The 22,703-nt window shown below is 40.7% G+C and overlaps 1 protein-coding gene across 2 annotated transcripts in view; it reads left to right on the top strand.

Annotated features, from left to right (window-relative positions):
• sorcs1 (sortilin-related VPS10 domain containing receptor 1) overlaps nucleotides 1-11,153 on the top strand; it is a 134,333-nt gene extending 123,180 nt beyond the window's left edge. For both annotated transcript variants that reach the window (XM_088341622.1, XM_088341621.1), the window contains exons 26-27: nucleotides 5,449-5,606; nucleotides 10,452-11,153. In XM_088341622.1, the coding sequence (XP_088197748.1) occupies nucleotides 5,449-5,606; nucleotides 10,452-10,513 (220 nt within the window). In that variant the 3' untranslated portion in view covers nucleotides 10,514-11,153. The remainder of the gene's footprint in view (nucleotides 1-5,448; nucleotides 5,607-10,451) is intronic.
• The last annotated feature ends 11,550 nt before the right edge of the window (nucleotides 11,154-22,703 follow it).

Here is a 22,703-nt window from a genome sequence, read left to right as displayed (position 1 = left end):
TATGGTGGATGCAGGTAAAAATACACGGTTCCCCTGTGTTCTAAATGCAGTATTTTGAAGTTTATGTGGAAGTAGAACGAAGTTAAGTCGTCAGTAAAGTTTTTCGATAACCGGCTTCTTCGGCTCGGCTCACTAAAAAGAACCGGCTCTTTCGGGTCCCAAACGGCTCTTCGGGTTGTTTTTGCTTCTTTAATCCCCCTCACCTCACCTCATTAGCTACACCGCTTATCCTCAGTAGGGTCGCGGGGGTGCTGGAGCCCATCCCAGCAATCATCGGGCAGTGGGCAGGGGACACCCTGAACTGGTTGCCAGCCAATCGCAGGGCACACGGGGACAAACAACTCACTCGCTCATTCACACCTAGGGACAATTTGGACCGGCCAATTGGGAGGAAACCGGAGTGCCCGGAGAAAACACACGCAAGCACGGGGAGAACATACAAACTCCGCACAGGAAGTCTGGAGCTGGATTTGAACCCACGCAGGAGGTTCCCAAGACATGAACTGTGCCGCACATGCGCTAACCACTGCGCCGCCGTGCTGCTTCTTTAATCCCTACACGACCAAATATTATGTAAAATTGTGCACAAAATGACTTAAACGAAGGGGGGAAATATAACAAAAAAAGAAAAAATTACCAAAATGAAAGAGTAGTGAAAAGCTCAGAAAAAAAGAAGCAAAAGGAAGAGAAAAAAGAAGGGAAAATTCAGAAAAAAGCCAGAAAAAATTAAAAGAAGGAAACAAAGAAAAAAAAGTAAATAGATAATTAAAAGAAAAAAGTGACAGCTTGAAAAAATAAATGCAATGGGATTAGTAGCTCAGGAAGTAGAGCGCTCGTCTTGGGATCAAGGGATCCCAGTTCGAATCCCGGCTCGTCCGTGTTACATGTCGAAGTGTCCTTGGATAAGACACTGAACCCCTAATACCTCCAATAAGCAGGTTAGCGCCTTTCATGGCTGCAAGGCCGCTATTGGGAAATGTGGAGCACATTGTAAAGCGCTTTGGGAAGTCATTGACTTGAAAAACGCTATATAAATGCAGATCATTTCATTTCAATGAATTTTTAAAGAAGTAGAAAAAAACAGGGAAAAAGAAGAAAATGTTTGTGTTGCATTCCAATAATTTCCAATCATTGAAATCTTGTGCAAGAATTTTTGTAAAAACAAATGACGTTTGTAGGCCATACAACCTTTGCAATAATACATTAATAATGCAAAAATATTTTGCATTGCCGGAAACTCAGCAAAATGTAACTTGATGTAAAGTTTTGGACATGTTTGATAATGACTTAGTTGCCACACTTGGGATTGCTGTTGCTCACTGTTGTTTCAAGCGTTGCTCACCGACTTTGTGTGAACGCTCAGACCCCTGGAAAATTAGAGGGAACATTGCTGACCACAATCACAAAGCATTGAATCCAACCACATCTCTCGACCCCCAAGACACTTACAGTCTACTTTTAGTAACAATATTCAAATAACTTCAGTGGACGATCTAAAGTAAATATTTCCTGGTGGCATATCTAAGAAAATGGTATTCGAACATTAGCAGACTTTGTCGAATGGGGCCATTTCTGACAGTTCTTATAACCTATGATGTTTGGTACTTGATTATTGATTACCAACTACTTTAAAGCCCAACCCCACACCAAAGGAGCGGGTAAAGTAGAGTAATCCCTCAGTTATCACTGTTAATGAGGACCAGCACCCCTCGTGAAAAGTGAAAGTCCACGAAAAAGCTCGAGATGACGTCTTTACCGACTGAGAGTATATGACTGTAACAAAATAACAGCTACAGATCCACAAATGAAAACACAGATTTGCAGTTGAATGAATGGTATTTATTGTCATTATACGAAAGAACAATGCAATTGGAGAGCTTCTCCTTTCACAATAAGAGATTTAAAGAGCGGGTGGTTAGCTTTACGCTAGCATCAGGCATCTTCGAGTCAAGCCGAGCAAGTATTTATCAAAGAAAAGATGAGAGATAAAAGTACACTAAAAGTAAAAAGATTTACTGGGGAGACATGTGAAGCCGCTGCACTCGCGCGCGCCGCCATCATATATAATTTGTGACAATTTCGTTGTCACAATATGTTAACCCATTTTGTAACAATGACAATAAAGGTCAATTCTATTCCCAAAAAAAAAAAAAGCCAGGTGTCCACGATGATTAAAATAAAACCGTCCAGAATGTAGCAGTTTCCTATGAGTTGTAGCTCCAGGTCATCCATTTCATGGGTAATGGATCTGGTGTTGTGAAGATAGACGCTCCTCAGGGGTAGCTTGTGAGAATTTCTACGTAGCTTAGCCATAGCAGTAGGCCAGACCTGCAGCCTCCTTATTGCTTGCCTTCTCACCCGCCGCCGCCTCTGTCCCTTCATTAACCCGATAACAAGTCATGGACGACCTGCTGGTAATCTCAAGGGCTCTTTTGACTTAAAAAATAATGCCCACCCAAAACACACACACTTACAGCCTCCTATCCCTTGTTATTGTATTTGCTGTGGGGTGTCTGCTCAAAACACAATGCACGATACGTTCATATCAATGACAATAAAGAAAATCCAACTCAATTTAAATTCCGCGAAGCAGTGACTTGCGATAACCAAAGCGCGAAGTAGTGAGATATAATTGTACTGTGTAACTGGTGGCTTGGTTTAAGTTCAGAGGGCCCCAAATGTATTTAAGTTCCTGGCAACAGACAGGTGGATGCAGGTAGGAACGCGGGGAGGGAACTTTTCGGGGTAGTGGGGTGCAATGGTAAGTCCATGCCCTGCTGTAACCGCTACCCACTATGCCCCGGTATTTGTGTGTGTACGAGCTATAATAATTAAAAATGAGGCAGAGAACCGCAGCATATGCTCAAGTAAACTGTATTGGCGTTACACTAGATAGATAGATAGATAGATAGATAGATAAATAGACAGATAGATAGATAGATAGATACTTTATTCATCCCTGCAGGGAAATTCACACCTTCACTTTTTACATTTTTACATCCATTTTAACAAGATACTTTCAACAAGACATCGTGTTTTTTTAACGTTTACAATGATTTCAACATATTTTTCTTTAGTCTGAATTTCAACCAACATCATCCTTTTTATATATATGAGAAAATAGAAATAATAACAATAATGAGTATAAAAACGGATACAATTTACCTGCAGATGAAATGAGTCACAACATTAGCTTCTCTGCTGGCTTTGATCGCTATAAGGGGAATTAACATTTTAGCACAACAGAAACAAAACGAAAATAAATCCAAACAGCTTGACAACATCAATCACATTACTGTGCATGTTGAGAGATTTCTTATTTGTGGTTATAATGTTTAAAATTAGTTTTTTTTTGTGGAGCACCAAAAGATGTGTCCTACCGTTGGCACCTTGCTCTGTAGACTGCCAACAAAACCCCGCCTTCCTGTTACATGTCAAAAGCCAAAACAAACCCTACCCCATACCAGCAGGTGGCACTGTTGGACTCATCATTGCAGTACACTTACCAAAAACTATACACATATTTCAGCAGGAATTTCAATAAAACAAAAGTTATTATTACACCCGTTACATACACCCCCCCCCTGAAATTCTGCTAAATATGGGAGTGCTACACTAACTAACTACCGTATTTTCCGCACTATAAGGCGCACCTAAAAGCCTTTATTTTTTTCAAAAGCTGACTATGCGCCTTATAATACAGTGCGCCTTATTTATGGATCAATATTGAGTCGCAAAGTCTTCCAACTAACTTGCAGCCGCCGACTCGATTTTCCCCCGAACGCCAAGTAGTCCGCGGTGTATGCTGGGATTTATTTACTGGCGTTTCATTGGCTAACCAATGTGTCAATCATCAGTTGAATCGATCACTATTGGCTAAAGTTATTCGGAGGTCAAGGGGCGGATCGTTTTTATCATTTACAGGCTGGCATAGGCTGAAGCGGCAAAAGAAAGCCTGCAATTGGCCGAAAAAGATGATTGTGTATTGCACGTGGTTGACGGCATACAGAAAGCATTTTTTACTATTCTTTATTTGTAAATATTTTATTCTCCTGGATTTACTAAACTCACGGATATAAGAGGACCATGGCTGCACATTATTATTGAACACGACGACTTTGGTGAGCTACTCTGGCTATATATTTTCCCTGTATCTTGTTTCAGACTGAACTCGATGTTTTTGTGATAAGCGGTGCAGATAATGGATGGAATGGAGTGTCTATTTTTAAATTAAACTCAATTCCAAGTGTTTATTGTCATATGCAAAGTAAAGTTGCAAGCGAAAAAGAAAATAGAATAGAATAGAATAGAATAGAATATGCCTTTATTGTCATTGTTACAACATGGGATATGCTGTGACAACGAAATTGGACGACTCCAGTTCCACATCTACAGTGTGGATAAGGAAACAAAGAGACAAAGGAACAAAGAACTAACTGACTTTGTTGTAAGTAGTCTTTGTTTTCCTCCGGGGGGGAATAAGGGGGGATGAGGGTCAAACAGAGTTGCCGGATACAACCGAATGTTTGATCTTACATTACACATAGTCCAGTGTTTTTCTGAATTGCTCAGTCCACAACTGAATGGATTTGGGAGTACAGTCCATAAACATGCCCGATTAAAGTCGCCGTCGACGATAAAGCTCCGTTAGGGTGTGCAAGCTGCTGTTTATTGATAGCAGCGGGCGGGAGATTTAGCGCTATGCTAACGTTAGCATCCGGTGAAACGGTTAGCGGTGGAAAGTAAACAGCAAACACAAAGACCACAGTTAACTCTCCCAGTACATAGAAGGGTCTGCACGATACTGCTAGAAACTCCATATCGAGTGAGCAGTGTGTGTCAATGGTTCGGCTATTATTGTAGCGCGTAGTCTCCAACCCCTGTTTTAGAAATAGAAACTAAGGAATGGTTGGCATTTCTTGAATCCCAAGACTTTAACCTTCCGAATGATGGAACGATGCATTTGAGTGACATCGTACGGACACCGCATCCGCACGTGTTCTCGACACGTATTTGCGTCTTTACAAGCTTTGGGAATGTTAAGGGGGTAATAAGTTTGACTGAACTATCTGACTGTTTTGTCGACGTTCCCATTGTAGCGCCTTATAATCCGGTGCATCTAATGTATGTCAAATATAGGACCAAAAAAATATTTTTTCGGGGTGCGCCCTATAACCCGGTGCGCCTTATAGTGCGGAAAATACGGTACACTACAGTTCATTCACTACTACACTGCCGCTGGGGTATGCCATTGCACACGAGGGTTAGCCTCACTCTTCATCTTATACCCTGTTGTCTCGCTTCAACGTTCTTCGCTTGCAATGCTTAGTTTGATACAACCAAATTTTGATTTGAAAATGAAGGATTTGCTGTTTTCACATATGCTTGCTATGAATAAAGAAGGCTAGACCTTTTATCCCAATGCCTGAATGTAAATATTTTTTCAAGGAAGATCCCAGGCCTCAACGTCTATGCGCAGATGCAGAATGAAAAGGAACAAGAAATGATCAGTCCAGCCATTCCAAGCGAAGCCGCGTCAAAATCACAGCGCGACGTGGTTACTTCTTTGGAAACTATGGACTCAGTGTTTAACTCACGGCTCACAGGTAAAAAATGTCTCATATAGTACTTACAGGGTTGGGTAGGGTTACTTTAACTTGATTACTTTCAATTAGTTTTGGATTACTCCAATACCAGATATGCTAATAAAAGACAAAAGAAACTAAATATGAATAAAATGATGACTCACAACACGTGGTAAGCTTTCTCTCCTGGCTTTGATCTCTTTGATCTCCGGGAAAACTAACAAAAATGCGACAGAAACAAAATGAAAATAAATCCAAACAGCTTGCCAACATCATTTTTGCCGTTCCATGTATTCCGTTACTCCCCAAGCCTGCACAAAATTTTAGTCATTTTATTCATATTTAGTCAAGTTAATCAAGTTAAAGTAACCCTACCCAACCCTGAGTACTTATATTTTGGAATTTGTTCATTATCCCTCAATCATTTTGCAATTCATCCCCAATTATTGTGCTTCGTTTTGTGGAACTTGCTCCAGTCCTGGAGTGCATAGGAACTAAAAAGCTAAATGAAAGCGTATGTTAAGATGTACCACGAACATTTCTGATTCTTCCCTTTTAATCCCGAGGTGATCTACACTAAGTGTGGGCAACTCGACAGAAAGCTGAATGTTTTCACAAACCATGACTTAAACATTCACTATTTAATCTTCCTCATTAAGTACCCAACAGTTATGTTGGCCTGGAGAGGGAAGGGCACCGCCAGGCTGTATTTGCCCAACACACACCACAGGAAATGGTGCCCTTACGACCCTAGTGGTTAAGGGATCCAATCAACCGACCAACCAACCAACCAACCAACCCAACAGTTACATAGTCCTTACCCGCAAAAGCAGAAGTTGAAACTGATTTTCCTACCCCCCATAAATATCTTGCCTCATTGTCAGTACTAAATGCTCATTTTAAGTAGCATAAATTCCGGACGGCAGAGCATACCTGATTAAAAGCTGCATGCTCAAATTTAAGGGAGAAACTCAATTTTGTCTTTGTATGAGCCGTACCGGATTTTAAGCCGCAGTCTCAACTCTTCGGAGGTATTGTTACATATGATGTCTATTGGTTGGTTTTGATGAGTTATCATTAAAGAAAAAGCATTAAAACAAAAGACTCTACGAAGGGCATAAAAAACCCTTATACAGTGTAACCTCGGTTTTCGAACGCCTCTGAGTTCGAACAAATCGGTGTCCGACCAAAAATTTAGAGAAATTCTTGCTTCGCTGTTCGCTCAAAAAAATCCGAGTTCGAACGCCGGTAATGCGTGACTGCGTACGCTAGGGTGGGATGCTGAGCGGCGTACGGGTCTTTCAGCCCCTTTTTATGCCTCCGAAGAAAGTCAGTGCAAGCAGCAAAGTTGCTACAGATGAAAAAAGAAAATTAGTGCCTACAACTATTGCATTTAAGAATAAATAATAGCCAAATATGAAGGAGGTGTGCGAGCGCCTTCTGCTGACCACCACAAAGGTAAGAAATCCTATTCAAAAGATTACGAAAACGCGAACGTACGATTAGCCTGCGTTAGCTTTAAGTTTACGTTAAACATTCAGGGTGTTGGAACGGAGCCCAACATTGAGGGTGTTGGAACGGAGCCCCCTTTCCAATGAACCGCTCACCACTTGTTGTGGAGACCCGGGTGCTAAATGACTTGTAAACGACCTGATTTTTTTTATTTTTACATTCATGTTAGGGGAATCTTTCGTACGGAAAACAAAAGTTATTAAAACACCCGTTACATATGTATGCAAACCTAAAGTCTCCCTGAACATTTGAATGATTGGAAGTAAATTAAAAGTCGGAAATGACAAAGTTTTAACACCTCAAAAGCATAGTCAAAATACTTTAAGTGTAGATTTAATTATTTCCAAGGGTTAAACAGCCTTGAAAATTTAGTAATTCCTGCCCATCTCTTGTATTTAGAATATCAGCTGGGAAATGTCTAGTACACATAACAAAATGGTCGCTATGAAGACACTCATTTGAAATTGTCATTAACATTTACGCAGGAATGTGGCAAAGATCATTAAACATAAATGCTTGTAAATTTTCCAACAAGTAGTGTTGGCTAATTCGAAATTTTGTGTGGCATCAGGTGACTAGTTAGATGTTTATTTTTCCTATGAGGCTGTGATCAGTCTGATAACAACCAGCCCAATAATTATAGTGTACCCCTCCTTGGTTAGTAACTAGTGTCGGCATGCATACTTCTTTTATGTAGTAGTAGAAATACTTAGCTGGAACACTTTGTCATGTGCATAGTTGTTGGGAGAGCTTAAGATCTGTTGCATGGCCTCTGAATTTCAGTCTGTACTCTACATTGACTTGTAAAAACGTTTTTGTTTCACCTTGTCTTCATCTCATCTCATCTCATTAGCCGTACCGCTTATCCTCATTAGGGTCGCGGGGGGGCTGGAGCCCATCCCAGCCATCTCCGGGCAGTGGGCAGGGGACACCCTGAACTGGTTGCCAGCCAATCGCAGGGCACACAGGGACAGACAACTCATTCGGTCATTCACACCTAGGGACAATTTGGACCGGCCAATTCACCTGAAATGCATGTTTTTGGAACGTGGGAGGAAACCAGAGTGCCCGGAGGAAACCCACGCAAGCACGGGGAGAACATACAAACTCCGCACAGGAAGTCTGGAGCTGGATTTGAACCCACAACAGGTTCCCATGACATGAACTGTGCCGCACAAGCGCTAACCACTGCGCCGCCGTGCTGCCCACCTTGTCTTCATGTTAATCCCAATTTAACTAATATTGAATGCTGCGATAGTTCGAGATTGACAGCTGCAAAGTGTCTTACGAGTGTCTAAATCGCAGCACAATGTGGTAATTTTCTATAGTAGACACTGATTCTGCCAAGATCTTTGTCTTATTTGATAGGTACAGTGGGAATGTTGTTCATCTATATACTGTATGGACTTCACTAATTAGATGCTGAGGCATTCAGCGAAGGGATTCATAGTTACTTCCGACGTTTAACCGCGATTCATTGAATTTCTTCCCTTTGACATTCAAGGCACTTGGCAGATATCGCATTGTGTCATCACACGCCGCGTGCCCTGGCAGTGCTTTTTTAATCACATTCCCCTGGTCTGCACCATTTCTAGGCTGATAGTCCAAAGAATAAGGATTTGAAATGTAGGGAAAAAAAAACGGCTTGAAGTTGTAGTACGGAATTTGTATATTTTTTCTTACTTTAAGATGTAAGCAATTTTTTAAACAAATCAGAAAATATATCAATAATATGTATATATATATATATATATATATATATATATATATATATATATATATATATATATATATATATATATAATTATACATAAGTTAAGTAACTGTTGTGGAATGAGGATAATAAGTAATGATAAGTATGTAGGCATCTAGTGAAGGTCGTGGGATGACGAGGTCACAAGCTGATATGCTGATGGAGCCGGGGCGGACGACCTTCATGAGATATCATAACTTTATTTGAAAACACTACAAAAGCCAATGTTGAACGTATGGAACATTGAACGTGTCCTAAATGCAATTAAGCGCGTTCCCTTTTTGTCATATCCAATGTTCCCCCTAAGCTGCGTGTGTGTGCAATTGCGCACTACCTAGAGCTTTTCCGCGCACAAAAAAATCCAGCAAGCTCACAAAAATGAGGGCTCGAAATTGCTAATTAAAAAGCGAATTAAGTCAAAGTTACAATGCATGAAAGTGAAAATACAAGGGTTCCCCTGACGTTGTGTTCTAAATGCGGTATTTTGAAGTCAATGTCGAAGTAGAACGAACTTAAGAAAAGTCAGTAGAGTTTTTCAAAAACCGGCTTCTTCGGCTCGGCTCACTAAAAAGAACCGGCTCTTTCGGGTCCCAAACCGCTGTTCGGGTTGCTTTTGCTCCTTTAATCCCTACACGACCAAATATTATGTAAAATTGTGTACAAAATGACTTAAAGGTTGGGGGGGCGTTGGGCGGCAGTAGAACAAAAAAGACAAAAACACCAAAATGAAAAAGTAGTGAAAAGCTGAAAAAAAACAAAAACAAAAGGAGAGGAAAAAATAAAAAAAGAGCAGGAAAAATTAAAAAAAAAGCCAGAAGAAAAGAAAGAAGCAAATCAAGGGAAAAAAGGTAATAGAGAACAAAAAAGCAAGAAAAAGTAACTGCTAGGAAAAAATAAACACAATGAGATTTTTTTAAAAAGGAATTTTAAAAAAAGGAGAAAAAAAACGGAAAAAGAGGAAAAAGTTTGTGTTGCATTCAAATAATTTCCAATTAGATCAAGTTAATCTTGTTGTCAACATTGTACTTCCACTAAAAATGTAATTAAATACAGTTCTGTATCGTGCAACCGACTCAATAAGCCCCCAAAAATGTTAGTATTATGTGACAAAAGATACCAGGAATAAAATAAATGGAAATCTTGTGAAAAAGTTGTAAAAACAAATGACGTTTGTAGGCCCTGGAACCTTTGCAATCGTACATGAGTCAATTCATTCAAACGTGAAAAATCATTTTGAATTGCCGGAAACTGAGCAAAATGTAACGTGATGTCAAGTTTTGGATATGTTTGATAATGATTTAGTTGCCACACTTGGGATTGCCGTTGCTCACTGTTGTTTCAAGCGTTGCTCACCGACTTCGTGTGAACGCTCAGACCCGTTGAAAATTACAGGGAACATTGGTCATATCTCTTCTCCGCATATTTTTTGGGGCAACACCCAACCACGGTCTCTCCAAAATAACTAATAAGGAAAGGGCACAAATGATTTCAGATCAGATTTGAGCTCATGTTCTCCTGCCAAGTAGTGTGTACTGTGTTGTCTCCACTTAATCATCAATTAACAATAATTACTGACATTCTTTTTGCTTTGTTTCCTCTAGGATGTAAGAAAACTCACGCTCATGTGAAATTCTCCACAGAACTCCCCACGTATGTTGTCTGAATTGTGGACGGGAACGCCACTAGAATTTGTTTCAGCTTCTCAGCCGTGCATGTTGGACCACCAATCACCAACATCTCGTGGACTCCATTTCAAATCACTCCTTACCCTACTTTTTTATCGACACAATAAATGATAGTTTTATGACATGATTTATACATCATTATTACAGTGACAAGTAGGTTTTCACATATCACGAGAAAGAATGTTTTTGTTCTGCCTATCAGAGAAGATGTGACTGTATATGCTCGGTGAAGTGAATGGCAGAAATGCTTTATTTATTCGTGTTAATATAAATTTATAAAGCGAATTGTAACATTTGTAAATCATGATTGTCAATTCATGGTACTATACAGTATGTATTCTATAACAAGTATTACATGAACCCTTGCAAAATACTGCTGTAAATTATTAGGTTCGAATACTCGCTTACCAATGCTGCATTGTTTTTTTACATAATGCACAATACCTAGTGTATGTTGTCTTTGTATTTATAACAAAATATTACAGGGTGCCATTTTTTTATTCATTAAATGCTCATTGTATTGACCACGTTTCATTCTCTGACTGATAAAAGACATTTTTATAAAGCTATAAACCAGCTATTTCGACTTTTTTTTCCCTTATTACTGGTTGCCGGGGTTTCGAATACTTTTGAAAACATTGAATACGATAAAAACATTGCATAAAGGAGTGTGAGGAAGAAGAAAAGACAAGATTGAATACACTGTTGATCTGGTTGAATTTTACAAAACATGTATAACGTGTATTTTACTCTAATACATTTCAACACGCCTCCAGGACGACCAGGGTGCAATATATTCAGCAATGGGTAACAATACACAGAACATAGTGTGCATCAATAATAAGCCAAGTTCTAATTTCTCTAAGCAGAAATTAACTGTTTGCAATTGCTGTTTACTACAATTCTGTCTGGTTCGGAGCTGCCTCAATTGTTGTGTTAATGGGATTTGCCAATTTAAAAAGTCTTACGTTCATCAAATGACATCAACGCTCTAAAGAATAGGAGCCAATTGAGTCAATTTTGAGTCTCAATATCTCAAGTACCCCAGTGTGTGGAATATTTTGCAAGCTATCAGCATAATTATGGAAAATAATATAAGTTCTGTGCCCAATTAAGAAATATGGTCTTTTCGAATATCTTTAATGATCCTAGTGATTGGAATTACCTGAGTTGAAGAGGATTACCCTTCAAAAACATGCAGGATGTAACAATGTTCTTCCTCGCCTAATCCCTGAGTAATCAGGGGTTGGCTCCTATACACACACGGGCATAACTGTTGCCACGATAGTTCTACCTAACCGATTGTCATGTCCAGCATGGTCGCCGTGGCAACCGGCTGGCCCCGCCCCCTGGGCACCGGCTGTACCAGATCGTCTAATTTGCGTGTGTGCTTCTTAAGCGCGGGTTGTGGGTATTGCCGGTTGCTGGATCATTGCGTTTTCTGTTCTGCATAATCTGTTTGACTTGAGGAATCCTGTGTTTGCCCGTTCTGAGTAAAAGCCTGTTTTGTGAGTATTCCTAGTCTGAGTTCCTGTTTGCCTGTAAGCCTGTTTTTGTTTTGTTTTGTCCCTGAGTGTTGGACGACTTTTATTTCCTTAATAAAAGTATCTGATTGTTAACGCGAATGAGTTCTCCCTCCTGCCTCCGATCTGGTCCGGTCCTGTGACACCGATGTGTCGCAACACCTGGAGGAGTCGTGAGGTGACCAAACCCCCAAATTCCAACCCCTAATGCAGAGCAGAATGGCAAAATGCAAAAAAATAAGAAGAGAAATGGTGCTGTATGGTCACTTTGAGTCTCTATAGTTCCGGGGTCTCCAATGTGGTGCCCACGGGCACAAAGGTGCCCCCTAAGCACAGCTGAGGTGCCCGCAGACCTGTTCTGAGAAAAGCTCATGATTTGTAATTATCAAGTAAAATTATTCTTTTAATAGTTGATTTTATCTACTAAACCCCATTTCCAATAATAACTAACCTAGTGATAACAGTAATAAGCACGGCGGCGCAGTGGTTAGCGCGTGTGCGGCTCAATTCTAAGGTCTTGGGAACCTCCTGTGTGGGTTCAAATCCAGCTACCGGACTTCCTGTGCGGAGTTTGTATGTTCTCCCCGTGCTTGCGTGGGTTTCCTCTGGGCACTCCGGTTTCCTCCCACATTCCAAAGATATGCATTTCAGGTGGATTGGCCAGTCCAAATTGTCCCTAGGTGTGAATGAGCAAGCGAGTTGTCTGTCCCTGTGTGCCCTGCGATTGGCTGGCAACCAGTTCAGGGTGTCCCCTGCCCACTGCCCGATGATTGCTGGGATGGGCTCGAGCACCCCCGCAACCCTACTGAGGATAAGCGGTGCAGCTAATGAGATGAGATAACAGTAATATATACGGGAGCCATATCCCCTAGTGGGGGAGTGGCTAGAGTTCACATTTTGAATCTCTTGGGAGATTGATAAATAGGAGGGGATTCCCAGCCCCTTCGCTTAACCCAATTGATGTGTTGGAGCATTTCGTTGGGAGTCATCAGGTGACCAAACCCCCCAATACAAACCCCTAATGTCGAAGCCAAACAGGGAGGACCAATTTTGTAAGTCTTAGGTATGACCTTTCCGAGGATCGAACCAGCAACCTCCCATTTTCGGGGCAGACGCCCTACCCCCATGGCCACCGAGCTGGTAACATTAATAACATAGCAACACAATAATAACATAGTAAAAACATAGTAGTAACATGAGAAGTTGTTACTTGAGACTATATCAAACTAGCTGCCCTTTGCATTAATTATTAACAAAAAGTAGCTGTGGGCTTGAAAAAGGCTGAGGGCCGCTGCTGTAGTTTGCATTCCTTCTTGTGCTATATAGCACTTGTTTTCAGTTGCACAACACAATAGAGTGACATCTAGGGGCAGTGTCTGAAACTCGTGACAAAAAGCTACCGGACACCTAGCCATAGAGTTGCCTGCTCCATTTTTCACAACAAAAACATTGTTGCAAAGTATTAAGGATATAACAGAACAACATTTTAAAATTAAGTTTATTATAAATCAACCTGTAACATTCGTCTGCTACAAGCCAGGTGAACTCCTCTTTCCACAATGCTTTTAATGCACGTTTACGTTTTGTAGCGTCATCAATTTTGTTAGCTTCTTTTGAATATTTCTTCTAGGGCGAAGGTTTTGGCTTGATTCCTAAGCACTTATCCAATTTTCTTGTGTTCTTTGTGCATCTACTTTGGAAAATGATATGCAAATGCATGACCTTACGACGCTCGGGAAAGTCCGGAAGCACGAAGTTTTTCGATGCAGTCTTCTGATCGGCTGCCGAGTATGCAAATCGATAAACGAACTGAAATTCCGAAATTTCCAAACCGAATTTGTAATCGGAATAAGTAACTGGGGCAGCAGTAGCTCAGGAGGTCGAGCGCTCGTCTTGGGATCAAGGGATCTCAGTTCGAATCCCGGCTCGTCCTTGTTACATATCGAAGTGTCCTTGGGTAAGACACTGAACCCCTAATACCCCCAATATGCAGGTTAGCGCCTTACATGGCTGCAAGGCCGCTATTGGTAAATGTGAAGCACATTGTAAAGCGCTTTGGGAAGTCATTGACTTGAAAAGCGCTATATAAATGCAGATCATTTCATTTCATAAATAAATAAATCAGACACTGCTAGTGGTCGAGTATTTCACAGTGTTCTTTTAAATTTACTATACTTTTTGTATGGTCGTAGTAATCTCTTTTTTTTTCTCATAATACTGCATTTCAAAAATACTAATTGAACCGTTCTATATACAGTATCTCACAATCACAACCCCGGTGTTCATTTGCAGCCTCTAGCTCTCCGATTGCCCTCCCTCTTCATAAATAGAACCCGGAATTGAGATGGCATAATTATCGTTTAAAATATTCCTTTCAGCGTAGTTATAGCTAATGAGTTTCGTTGCTGATTCCAATGGTGCTGATAGATGAGATGAGATTTCTCCTTATCGACCGTGCCTTTTAATCCGCACATATTTTCTAGCTTGATTAAGATCTAGAGATAGTAAGGACTGCCAGCAATATGAAATGTGAGTTTGTATGGTTTGCGGGGACATTTTGTTTTACTTTTTCACAAGGAAAAACTGTTGTTTTTATTTAGAACAGAAGTCATTATGGAATTGCATATTTTCAAAGTCCCTGATAAAAGAGATGACCAGGGTTGGGTAGGGTTACTTTAACTTGATTACTTTCAATTACTTTTGGATTACTCCAATACCAAATATGCTAATAAAAGACTAAATATGAATCAAATTACAAAATTTTGTGCAGGCTTGGGGAGTAACGGAACACATGGAACGGCAAAAATGATGTTGGCAAGCTGTTTGGATTTATTTTCATTTTGTTTCTGTCGCATTTTATGTTATTTTTGCCAGAGATCAAAGAGATCAAAGCCAGGAGAGAAAGCTTACCACGTGTTGTGACTCATCATTTTATTCCTATTTAGTTTCTTTTGTCTTTTATTAGCATATTTGGTATTGGAGTAATCCAAAAGTAATTGAAAGTAATCAAGTTAAAGTAACCCTACCCAACCCTGGAGATGACACACTGTGTCTATTGTGTTCTGATCCAAGTGAGTACAGAGTAGTATTGTTTGATATTGATCTGAAATGTTCTGCTTCGAAATATCATGATCACTGAAACATTGACCCACTTGTGTCAATTTATTATTACAATAAACACAACACAAAAACATTACCCCAATTTTAGCTAACCTGCATTGGCTCCCTGTTAGCTTAAGATGTGATTTTAAGGTTCTGTTGGTAGTATACAAATTCATGCATAGACTTGCTCCCTCATATCTTTCAGATTTAGTTTCCCCCTATGTTCCGGTCCGGAGCCTTCGCTCTGAAAATGCTGGTCTACTCGTGATCCCAAGATCCAAGAAGAGATCCGCAGGTTCGAGAGCGTACCCCACTCGGGCCCCAGTGCTGTGGAATGCTCTACCCTGTGGGATTCGCTCTGAAACCTCAGTGCAAGTGTTTAAATCTAGTCTTGAAACACACTCGTTCCGATTTCCGACCATACTCTGTTATCCAGTCCCGGCTGCCCGTCTCGCTTCTGCCCTCCGACCATGCTCCGTTCTCTCTTTCAGGGCTCCCCAACTTGCTTCCGCCCTCCGACCACGCTCTGTTCTCCCGTCCCGGCTGCCTCACTTGCTTCTGCTCTCCGATCACGCTTCTTTCGCGAGGGCTTCCTGCCCAGCGAGCACCTGATTGCTGTTGTTTGTTTACCCGCGCCTGAGTTCCTCGATTCCTCAATAAAGCATTGTGTGAAACGTTACGCGTTTGGGTCTATTGCCTGTTCCGGTCGTGACGCAGAGAGGAATATTGGTCAAACTAAAGAACTGACATCCTATGCAGTCTCCTATGCAGAATATTTGAAACATAAATTTTTAAGGTAATAAAATAAAATTTTACATGCTACAGTTAATGTATTGCTTTTTTCTCTGATGTAGGTTCATTCACTTATAAACAGGGTTGGGTAGGGTTACTTTAACTTGATTACTTTCAGTTACTTTTGGATTACTCCAATACTAATAAAATGCTATTAAAAGACAAAAGAAACTAAATATGAATAAAATGACTAAATTTTGTGCAGGCTTGGGGAGTGATGGAACACATGGAACGGCAAAAATGATGTTGGCAAGCTGTTTGGATTTATTTTCAGTTTGTTTCTGTCGCATTTTATGTTAGTTTTTCCGGAGATCAAAGCCAGGAGAGAAAGCTTACCACGTGTTGTGAGTCATCATTTTATTCATTTTTAGTTTCTTTTGTCTTTTATTAGCATATTTGGTATTGGAGTAATCCAAAAGTAACTGAAAGTAATCAAGTTAAAGTAACTCTACCCAACCCTGTTTATGAATCTGTACTTCTTCCCCAGACGTGAACCTCAGCGCACGTCCCTGCAACCAGGCCACAAGGGATGTGACCAAAAAAGAAGCAGAGAGAACAGCTACGGGAATCATATAATTGCCTAGGCGAAAGGAAATTATGAACAAGGGAGTCTAATAACCTTTTCACAGGGTGTGAGATTTGGACCACTGATACCATGATAAGCTAGTCAACAGGTTTGAAACCAAAGCGGAAAAAGTGAGATCCAACAGTGCCACGATTGAAAGTGTCCAAATTAATTTCCCCACCAAATGACTTTTGCAGAAAATGTTCAAGATTTAACTCACACTTTGGAATTTGCAAGAATATTATGTTTTTTTTTCTTTGCAATCCCTACTTTCTTTTAAAGTGGGCGTGGCCAACGGTTTTTAGTCGCAGGCCACATTGGTTTAAAATAAAAATAGCAACAGGCCAGAAGGAAAAAAAATTATTGATTTTATTTTTTGCATATACCAATACAGTCTCGAATTTTATGCAATAAATGAGGGGAAAAATAATTTCTTGGCACTTTTTAAAATATTACAAAATAATAATCCCTGGTTCTTGGCGAGGTTTGCTTTTCCAACAATTCCTGCGATAGTACAAACCCCCAAAGTCGAAAAATTTATATCAGTAACACATAATATATATGACGTAACAAAATAGCAACTAAAAATCTACAAAAAACACTAAATTGCAGTTGAATGAATTCAATAGTACAAAAAAATTGGAGGGATATTCTTTTAAGTGTAAGAAATCAATTTAGAGAGCGGCCGGCTAGGTACACGCTAACATCTTGGATCCTTGGATTGAGCCAGGTCTCTTTGATGATTAAAATACAAGAGTCACAAAAGTAGTGGTTTTGCACAAGTTGCATTTTTGTATTTCTTTTTGTATTTTTCTTGTTTGTTTTTTCTTTTCAATGATGTTACAATAAACATCACATCTCAAAATTAAAAAATAACCTGAAAATAAAAAAAGGGATAACAGATTCAAGCCAAAGTCCAATAAGATATCCTTCCCCAAAATAACTTTGGATGCCTCTTCTATCAATCATATACACAAATTATCTTATCTTACATCAGTATAAAAATAATTTGTTCGTCCATTTAGAAATTTTCACATTTTATGAATCACAATATGCTGGTTTTTGTACCCGACACTTTTCCCCCTGACAATAATACAATTTTCTCACCCAAATTTTCAAACCGGGATTGGAGGGGAACCCAAAGTGGGTTACGTGGGCCCATTGATACCAACTGAGAGCCTGTGCCTAGCTGCCCACTTCCATCACCTGCTTTTTGCAGCTTAGATGATGTCAGCTCTGTTGTTTTGATCATAGTGACGTAATGCTGTCAAGACTGCGTGGACTAACATTCAGCCTGTGCCGTATCCCCTTAGAGACAGGACTGGTCGCATTTAAGGCACTGTATTCATAGCATAGGCCGAGGTCGATACTATCTTTGTCTACTTGGGTAGTCAGTTCAACAGCGCACGGCACATCACTCGATCCCACTGTAGGGATTTTTCTAGATCTAATTTTGAAAATTGTTAGGATTGAAAGGAATTATTCTTTACTGCAATCAGTATACGAATTTGGCTCTAAGTGTTGCTTGTGCTCCACCATAAATATTTTTTTACTCTGGAGGATGCTAAAATTTCCTACACCTATTATTACTTTGAGTTATTTGAGTTCCGATATGAATTACTAATCCCGACAAAATTGAATCAGTGGTCCAGTCCCTTTGAAATAGGACACAAAATTTATTAATACAGAATCAATGATAGAAAATAAAGGAAAGGGGGCGCGCCAGAGATTATTGAAGTTTACGACCGCTGAAAGTCTGGAAGCTACTAGCACAAAAATAAAGTTTTCCGCTATAATTCTAGTTGATTTGGAGAGATTCCTTTGTAAAGAAAATAAAGCTCATTCCCAAGAACCAGCAAACATGGTGTCAAATCTGAAACCGTCACCTTACTTGTGTTGTGGAGGGATTTGATTTCGTCCTTCGTACAGCCCACGTGCTGTGCTGAAGGCTGCAATGCAGACCCAGACCACCGCAACAAGCGGCCGACTTGCAATGAGGCAGGCAGGCAGGTAGAAAAAAAAGAGGGCGATCTATCAGTCAGCTACTTTTTTTAGATGGACCAGGGACGCTTGACCAGATCACGCCTCCTTTATACTCTCAGTATCAGGTGACGGTGTTTAAAATTGCTCAACTTGTTAGAAAGCCAAAGAATTGAGAAATTTGTGTAATGTTCTGTACTTGAGAAAGTTTCTCCAATCGGCATAATTATGTACGGTGAGAACATTATTTTATCAATGGATGTTTAAAAAATGTCATGTTATAAGATTTCATTATGGTACATGGTGAATTGGTACGTTCGAGAACTGTTTGAAAGGGGATGCTGTCGTTCCATCCATTCCAAAGTGAGTTATTTGAAACAAAGAAGTTGGAAGTCATTTTTGTGCTGGACTTTTAGCTCTTCAGCACTAAGAACAAGCTGTTTCATTCCGCAAAAGGAACAGCAACAAAAAAGCTTTTTCACACTTGTCCTCGATTTTGTTTACATTCTCCTGTACAGCTGGTGATTGTGTTTGCAAAAAATCTCATCTCTTCTCATCTCATTAGCTGCACCGCTTATCCTCAGTAAGGTCGCGGGGGTGCTGGAGCCCATCCCAGCAATCATCGGGCAGTGGGCAGGGGACACACCTGAACTGGTTGCCAGCCAACTCGCTCGCTCATCCCCACCTAGGGACAATTTGGACCGGCCGATCCACCTAAAATGCAGGTCTTTGGAATGTGGGAGGAAACCGGAGTGCCCGGAGGAAACCCACGCAAGCACGGGGAGAACATACAAACTCCGCACAGTAAGTCCGGTACCTGGATTTGAACCCACACAGGAGGTTCCCAAGACCTTAGAACTGTGCCGCACACGCGCTGACCGTTGCGCCGCCAAGCTGCCCTATATAGATATATATTTAAACTATTTTTATCTACAATGTATTAATTCATACTTAATTATATCAAAAAACTATTTTTTTTTAATGTCCTTTTTAAATAGTTTCGGAACAAAATTTTTATTTTAATATTTATTATTTGTATTTATAATTGCAGGTATTTTTTCTTTAATACCAGCCTTTTTTGTCATGGTTGTTCGGCAAAACTAGGATCAAAGTCTTTGGAATAGTTTGGCACGAGTAAAGTTTTTTGATCAATTTAACGTTTTATAAATAATATCATTATATTCTAACATATTCACTTGGCAAGACGGATAAAAAAGCCTGACGGCCGCATGTGGTCCATGGGCCGTAGTTTTCACACCTACGATGTAATTGGATTTCAGGCAGGGAATGAAGACCTTCTTCTCCCAGGGTATTATTTTACAATCATATACAGAAAGAGCTTTTGGGGTTTTGTGCATTTTCTCCAAGACAATCAGTTGTTGATTGAAGAGGATTTACAGCCTCTGTCATGCATTTACTCCTAAAGCTCCATTTTTGAAGCGATTACAATTGTCCCTTATGAAGACACGGAAATCTAAGAAACAAACCCCATTTATTCAACATGCGTTTACATTTCAACGAAACACGACACACACTATAGTTATTCTCCAGACAAGCCTTAAAATTGATTTGTCTTTGATATGCAAATGAGGCAAATGCGCCCGCCCCCCCAGCCCAGCATTTGCATTCTGCTGATCGCTCTGATCCGTAACTCACACTGGGTATTTTCTTCCAGGTTTTGTTCATGGAATATGCATTCCAAGCGCTTAAGAACTGCTGCTGACTGCAAAGTCATTTGGTAGTAACAGATGCTTGATAATAAATTTCAGTCTACAAGGAGACTTTATTCAGTCAGCCAGTCTTTTTTAAGTGCACTTTAGGGTCATCTGTGAACTGGAGTTTATTCCGGCCAAGTTTGTGGACTGGTGAGATGATTTCTTGCGTCTTAACTCTGAAAAGACCGAAATGTTAGTTATTGGTCCATCTAAATGCCGTGACTTATTCTCAAAAACTGCTGTGAACATTGACAAATGTCACATCACACAGAGTGAGTCAGTTAAAAATGTAGGTGTCATATTTGACCCCGATCTGTCCTTTCAAACACATGTGAAGAAAATTACTAGAACCGCTTTCTTCCATCTTCGCAACATTGCTAAAATTTGTCCTATGCTGTCTGAATCGGATGCGGAGATTATAATTCACGCGTTTGTTACCTCCCGTCTCGATTACTGTGATGCACTACTCTCCGGTCTCCCGAAGTCCAGAATCAAGATTCTTCAGCTGGTACAAAATGCCGCAGCGAGGCTTTTAACTAGGACAAAAAAGTACGATCACATAAGACCGATTTTGGCTCACGGTTAGCCATAGATGTGATTTCAAGGTTCTCTTAGTATTGTACATAATCATACATGGACTTGCTCCCTCTTATCTTTCAGATCTGATTTGCCCCTGTGTCCCGGTCCGAAGCCTACGATCTGAGAGTGCCGGTCTTCTGGTGATCCCAAGAGCAAAGAAGTGTTCTGCTGGTTCGAGAGCGTTCTCCATCCGGGCACCGGTGCTGTGGAATGCGCTTCCCCCTGAGATCCGATCTGCAACCTCAGTGGAAATGTTTAAATCTAAACTTAAAACTCACTTCTACTCCATAGCATATGAATAACCTACTGAAAAATAGTCTGTGTGATATAGTGTAATAATCTGTGAAGCCCTTTGAGACTCTTCGTGATTTAGGGCTATACAAATAAAAATGACTTGACTTGACTTGACTTGCGTGGGTTTCCCCCCACATTCCAAAGACATGCATTCAGGTGAAAATGTCCCTAGGTGTGATTGAGCGAGTGAGTTGTCTGTCCCTGTGTGCCCTGCAATTGGCTGGCAACCAGTTCAGGGTGTCCCCTGCCCACTGCCCAGAAATGGCTGGGATGGGCTCCAGCCCCCCCGCGACCCTAATAAGGATAAGCGGTACAGCTGATGAGATGATGAGATGAGCTTGCCAACATCATTTTTGTCGTTCCGTGTATTCCGTTACTCCCCGAGCCTGCCCAAATTTTAGTCATTTTATTCATATTTAGTTTCTTTTGTCTTTTATTAGCATATTTGGTATTGGAGTAATCCAAGAGTAATTGAAAGCAATCAAGTTAAAGTAAGCCTACCCAACCCTGCCCACCACTAACGTCACCTGAAATCAACTCCAGCACCCTTGTGAGGACAAGCAGTGGGAAAAGGAATGAATGAGATGATCCACAAGTTGTGTCATCCAAAGCAGAGATTTTGACAAGCAGTATTCTTTTCCCTCAACAGGGGGGGATGTGGCTCTGTCATGTTCGACCCCCCCCCCCCAGTGTTAGCCAAAAATGCACCTCGACAGGACGCACATCTTCCAAGCACTGACGACTGCTGCCACCCTGCCTCACACCCCGCAGGCTGCTGATCTGCTTTGAACTTGCTGTTTTTTGTGCAGTTTAATGGGATTTCATCGTGATGTGTTATTTCCTGCAGTTTGCAACTTCCTCAGACTGAAAGCATGGATAAAAAAAGTATAAAACGGAGTGGGGGAGGCTAGATCGGCGTGGGCATAGATAGTTTGGGGTGCTGCAGAGTTTAGAGTGGTTTCTCAAAATGTATGCGGCAGTTTAACAGAATAATGCCTTTACATGTGATCAAAGAGCTTTAAGTTTACACCCAAGGTAAGACATCAATGGATTTTGAACCTGCAAGGAGGACAGGGAGAGAAACCTTCAGGTTAGAAAGTCCAACTTGTTCTGAAACTCATCCCCTGAGCTCTTTCTTTTTATTACATCTCCTAGGTTATGAAAGCAGATCCGCTCGAAAGGTGTGGGTATCAAAGATCAGCAAAATGATTGGCCAATATTGACAATGATTTCATAATCAAAATAACAAACAAGAGTAATACATGATAGTTGAAGTAGCGAACTGGCATCCTGTAAAATATTCTTTGCAGGTGTCCAATATAGAACAACGGTATCAATTTTTGCACGCAGGTTTTGTCGGGACCAGAACGAAGACGGGACCCACTTGCGTGCGCTTCTCTTATTTTTATTAGGAAGAAGGGAAAGGGTAGTAAAGACGATCCGTAGATCGCTGGTCGCGGGGAGCAGGTTGCTCGGACGCGGAAGTGGTATTTCCGTGGCGAGCGATGGCGGTGTCGAGAGCTGGAAAAAACAGATCGGTGTCCGGGACGAGGGAGCAAAAACGTAGTCAAGTTCAGAAAATGGGTCAGAGCCGGGAATCAAACAGGAATCAGAACAG

This window comes from Urocampus carinirostris, chromosome 8 (genome assembly GCF_059441175.1).
Source record: "Urocampus carinirostris isolate Australia breed hairy pipefish chromosome 8, RoL_Ucar_1.0, whole genome shotgun sequence".
Lineage (NCBI taxonomy): Eukaryota > Metazoa > Chordata > Actinopteri > Syngnathiformes > Syngnathidae > Urocampus > Urocampus carinirostris.
The sequence above is the reverse complement of the archived record's forward strand: the minus strand, read 5'-3'. Positions and strand labels throughout refer to the sequence as shown.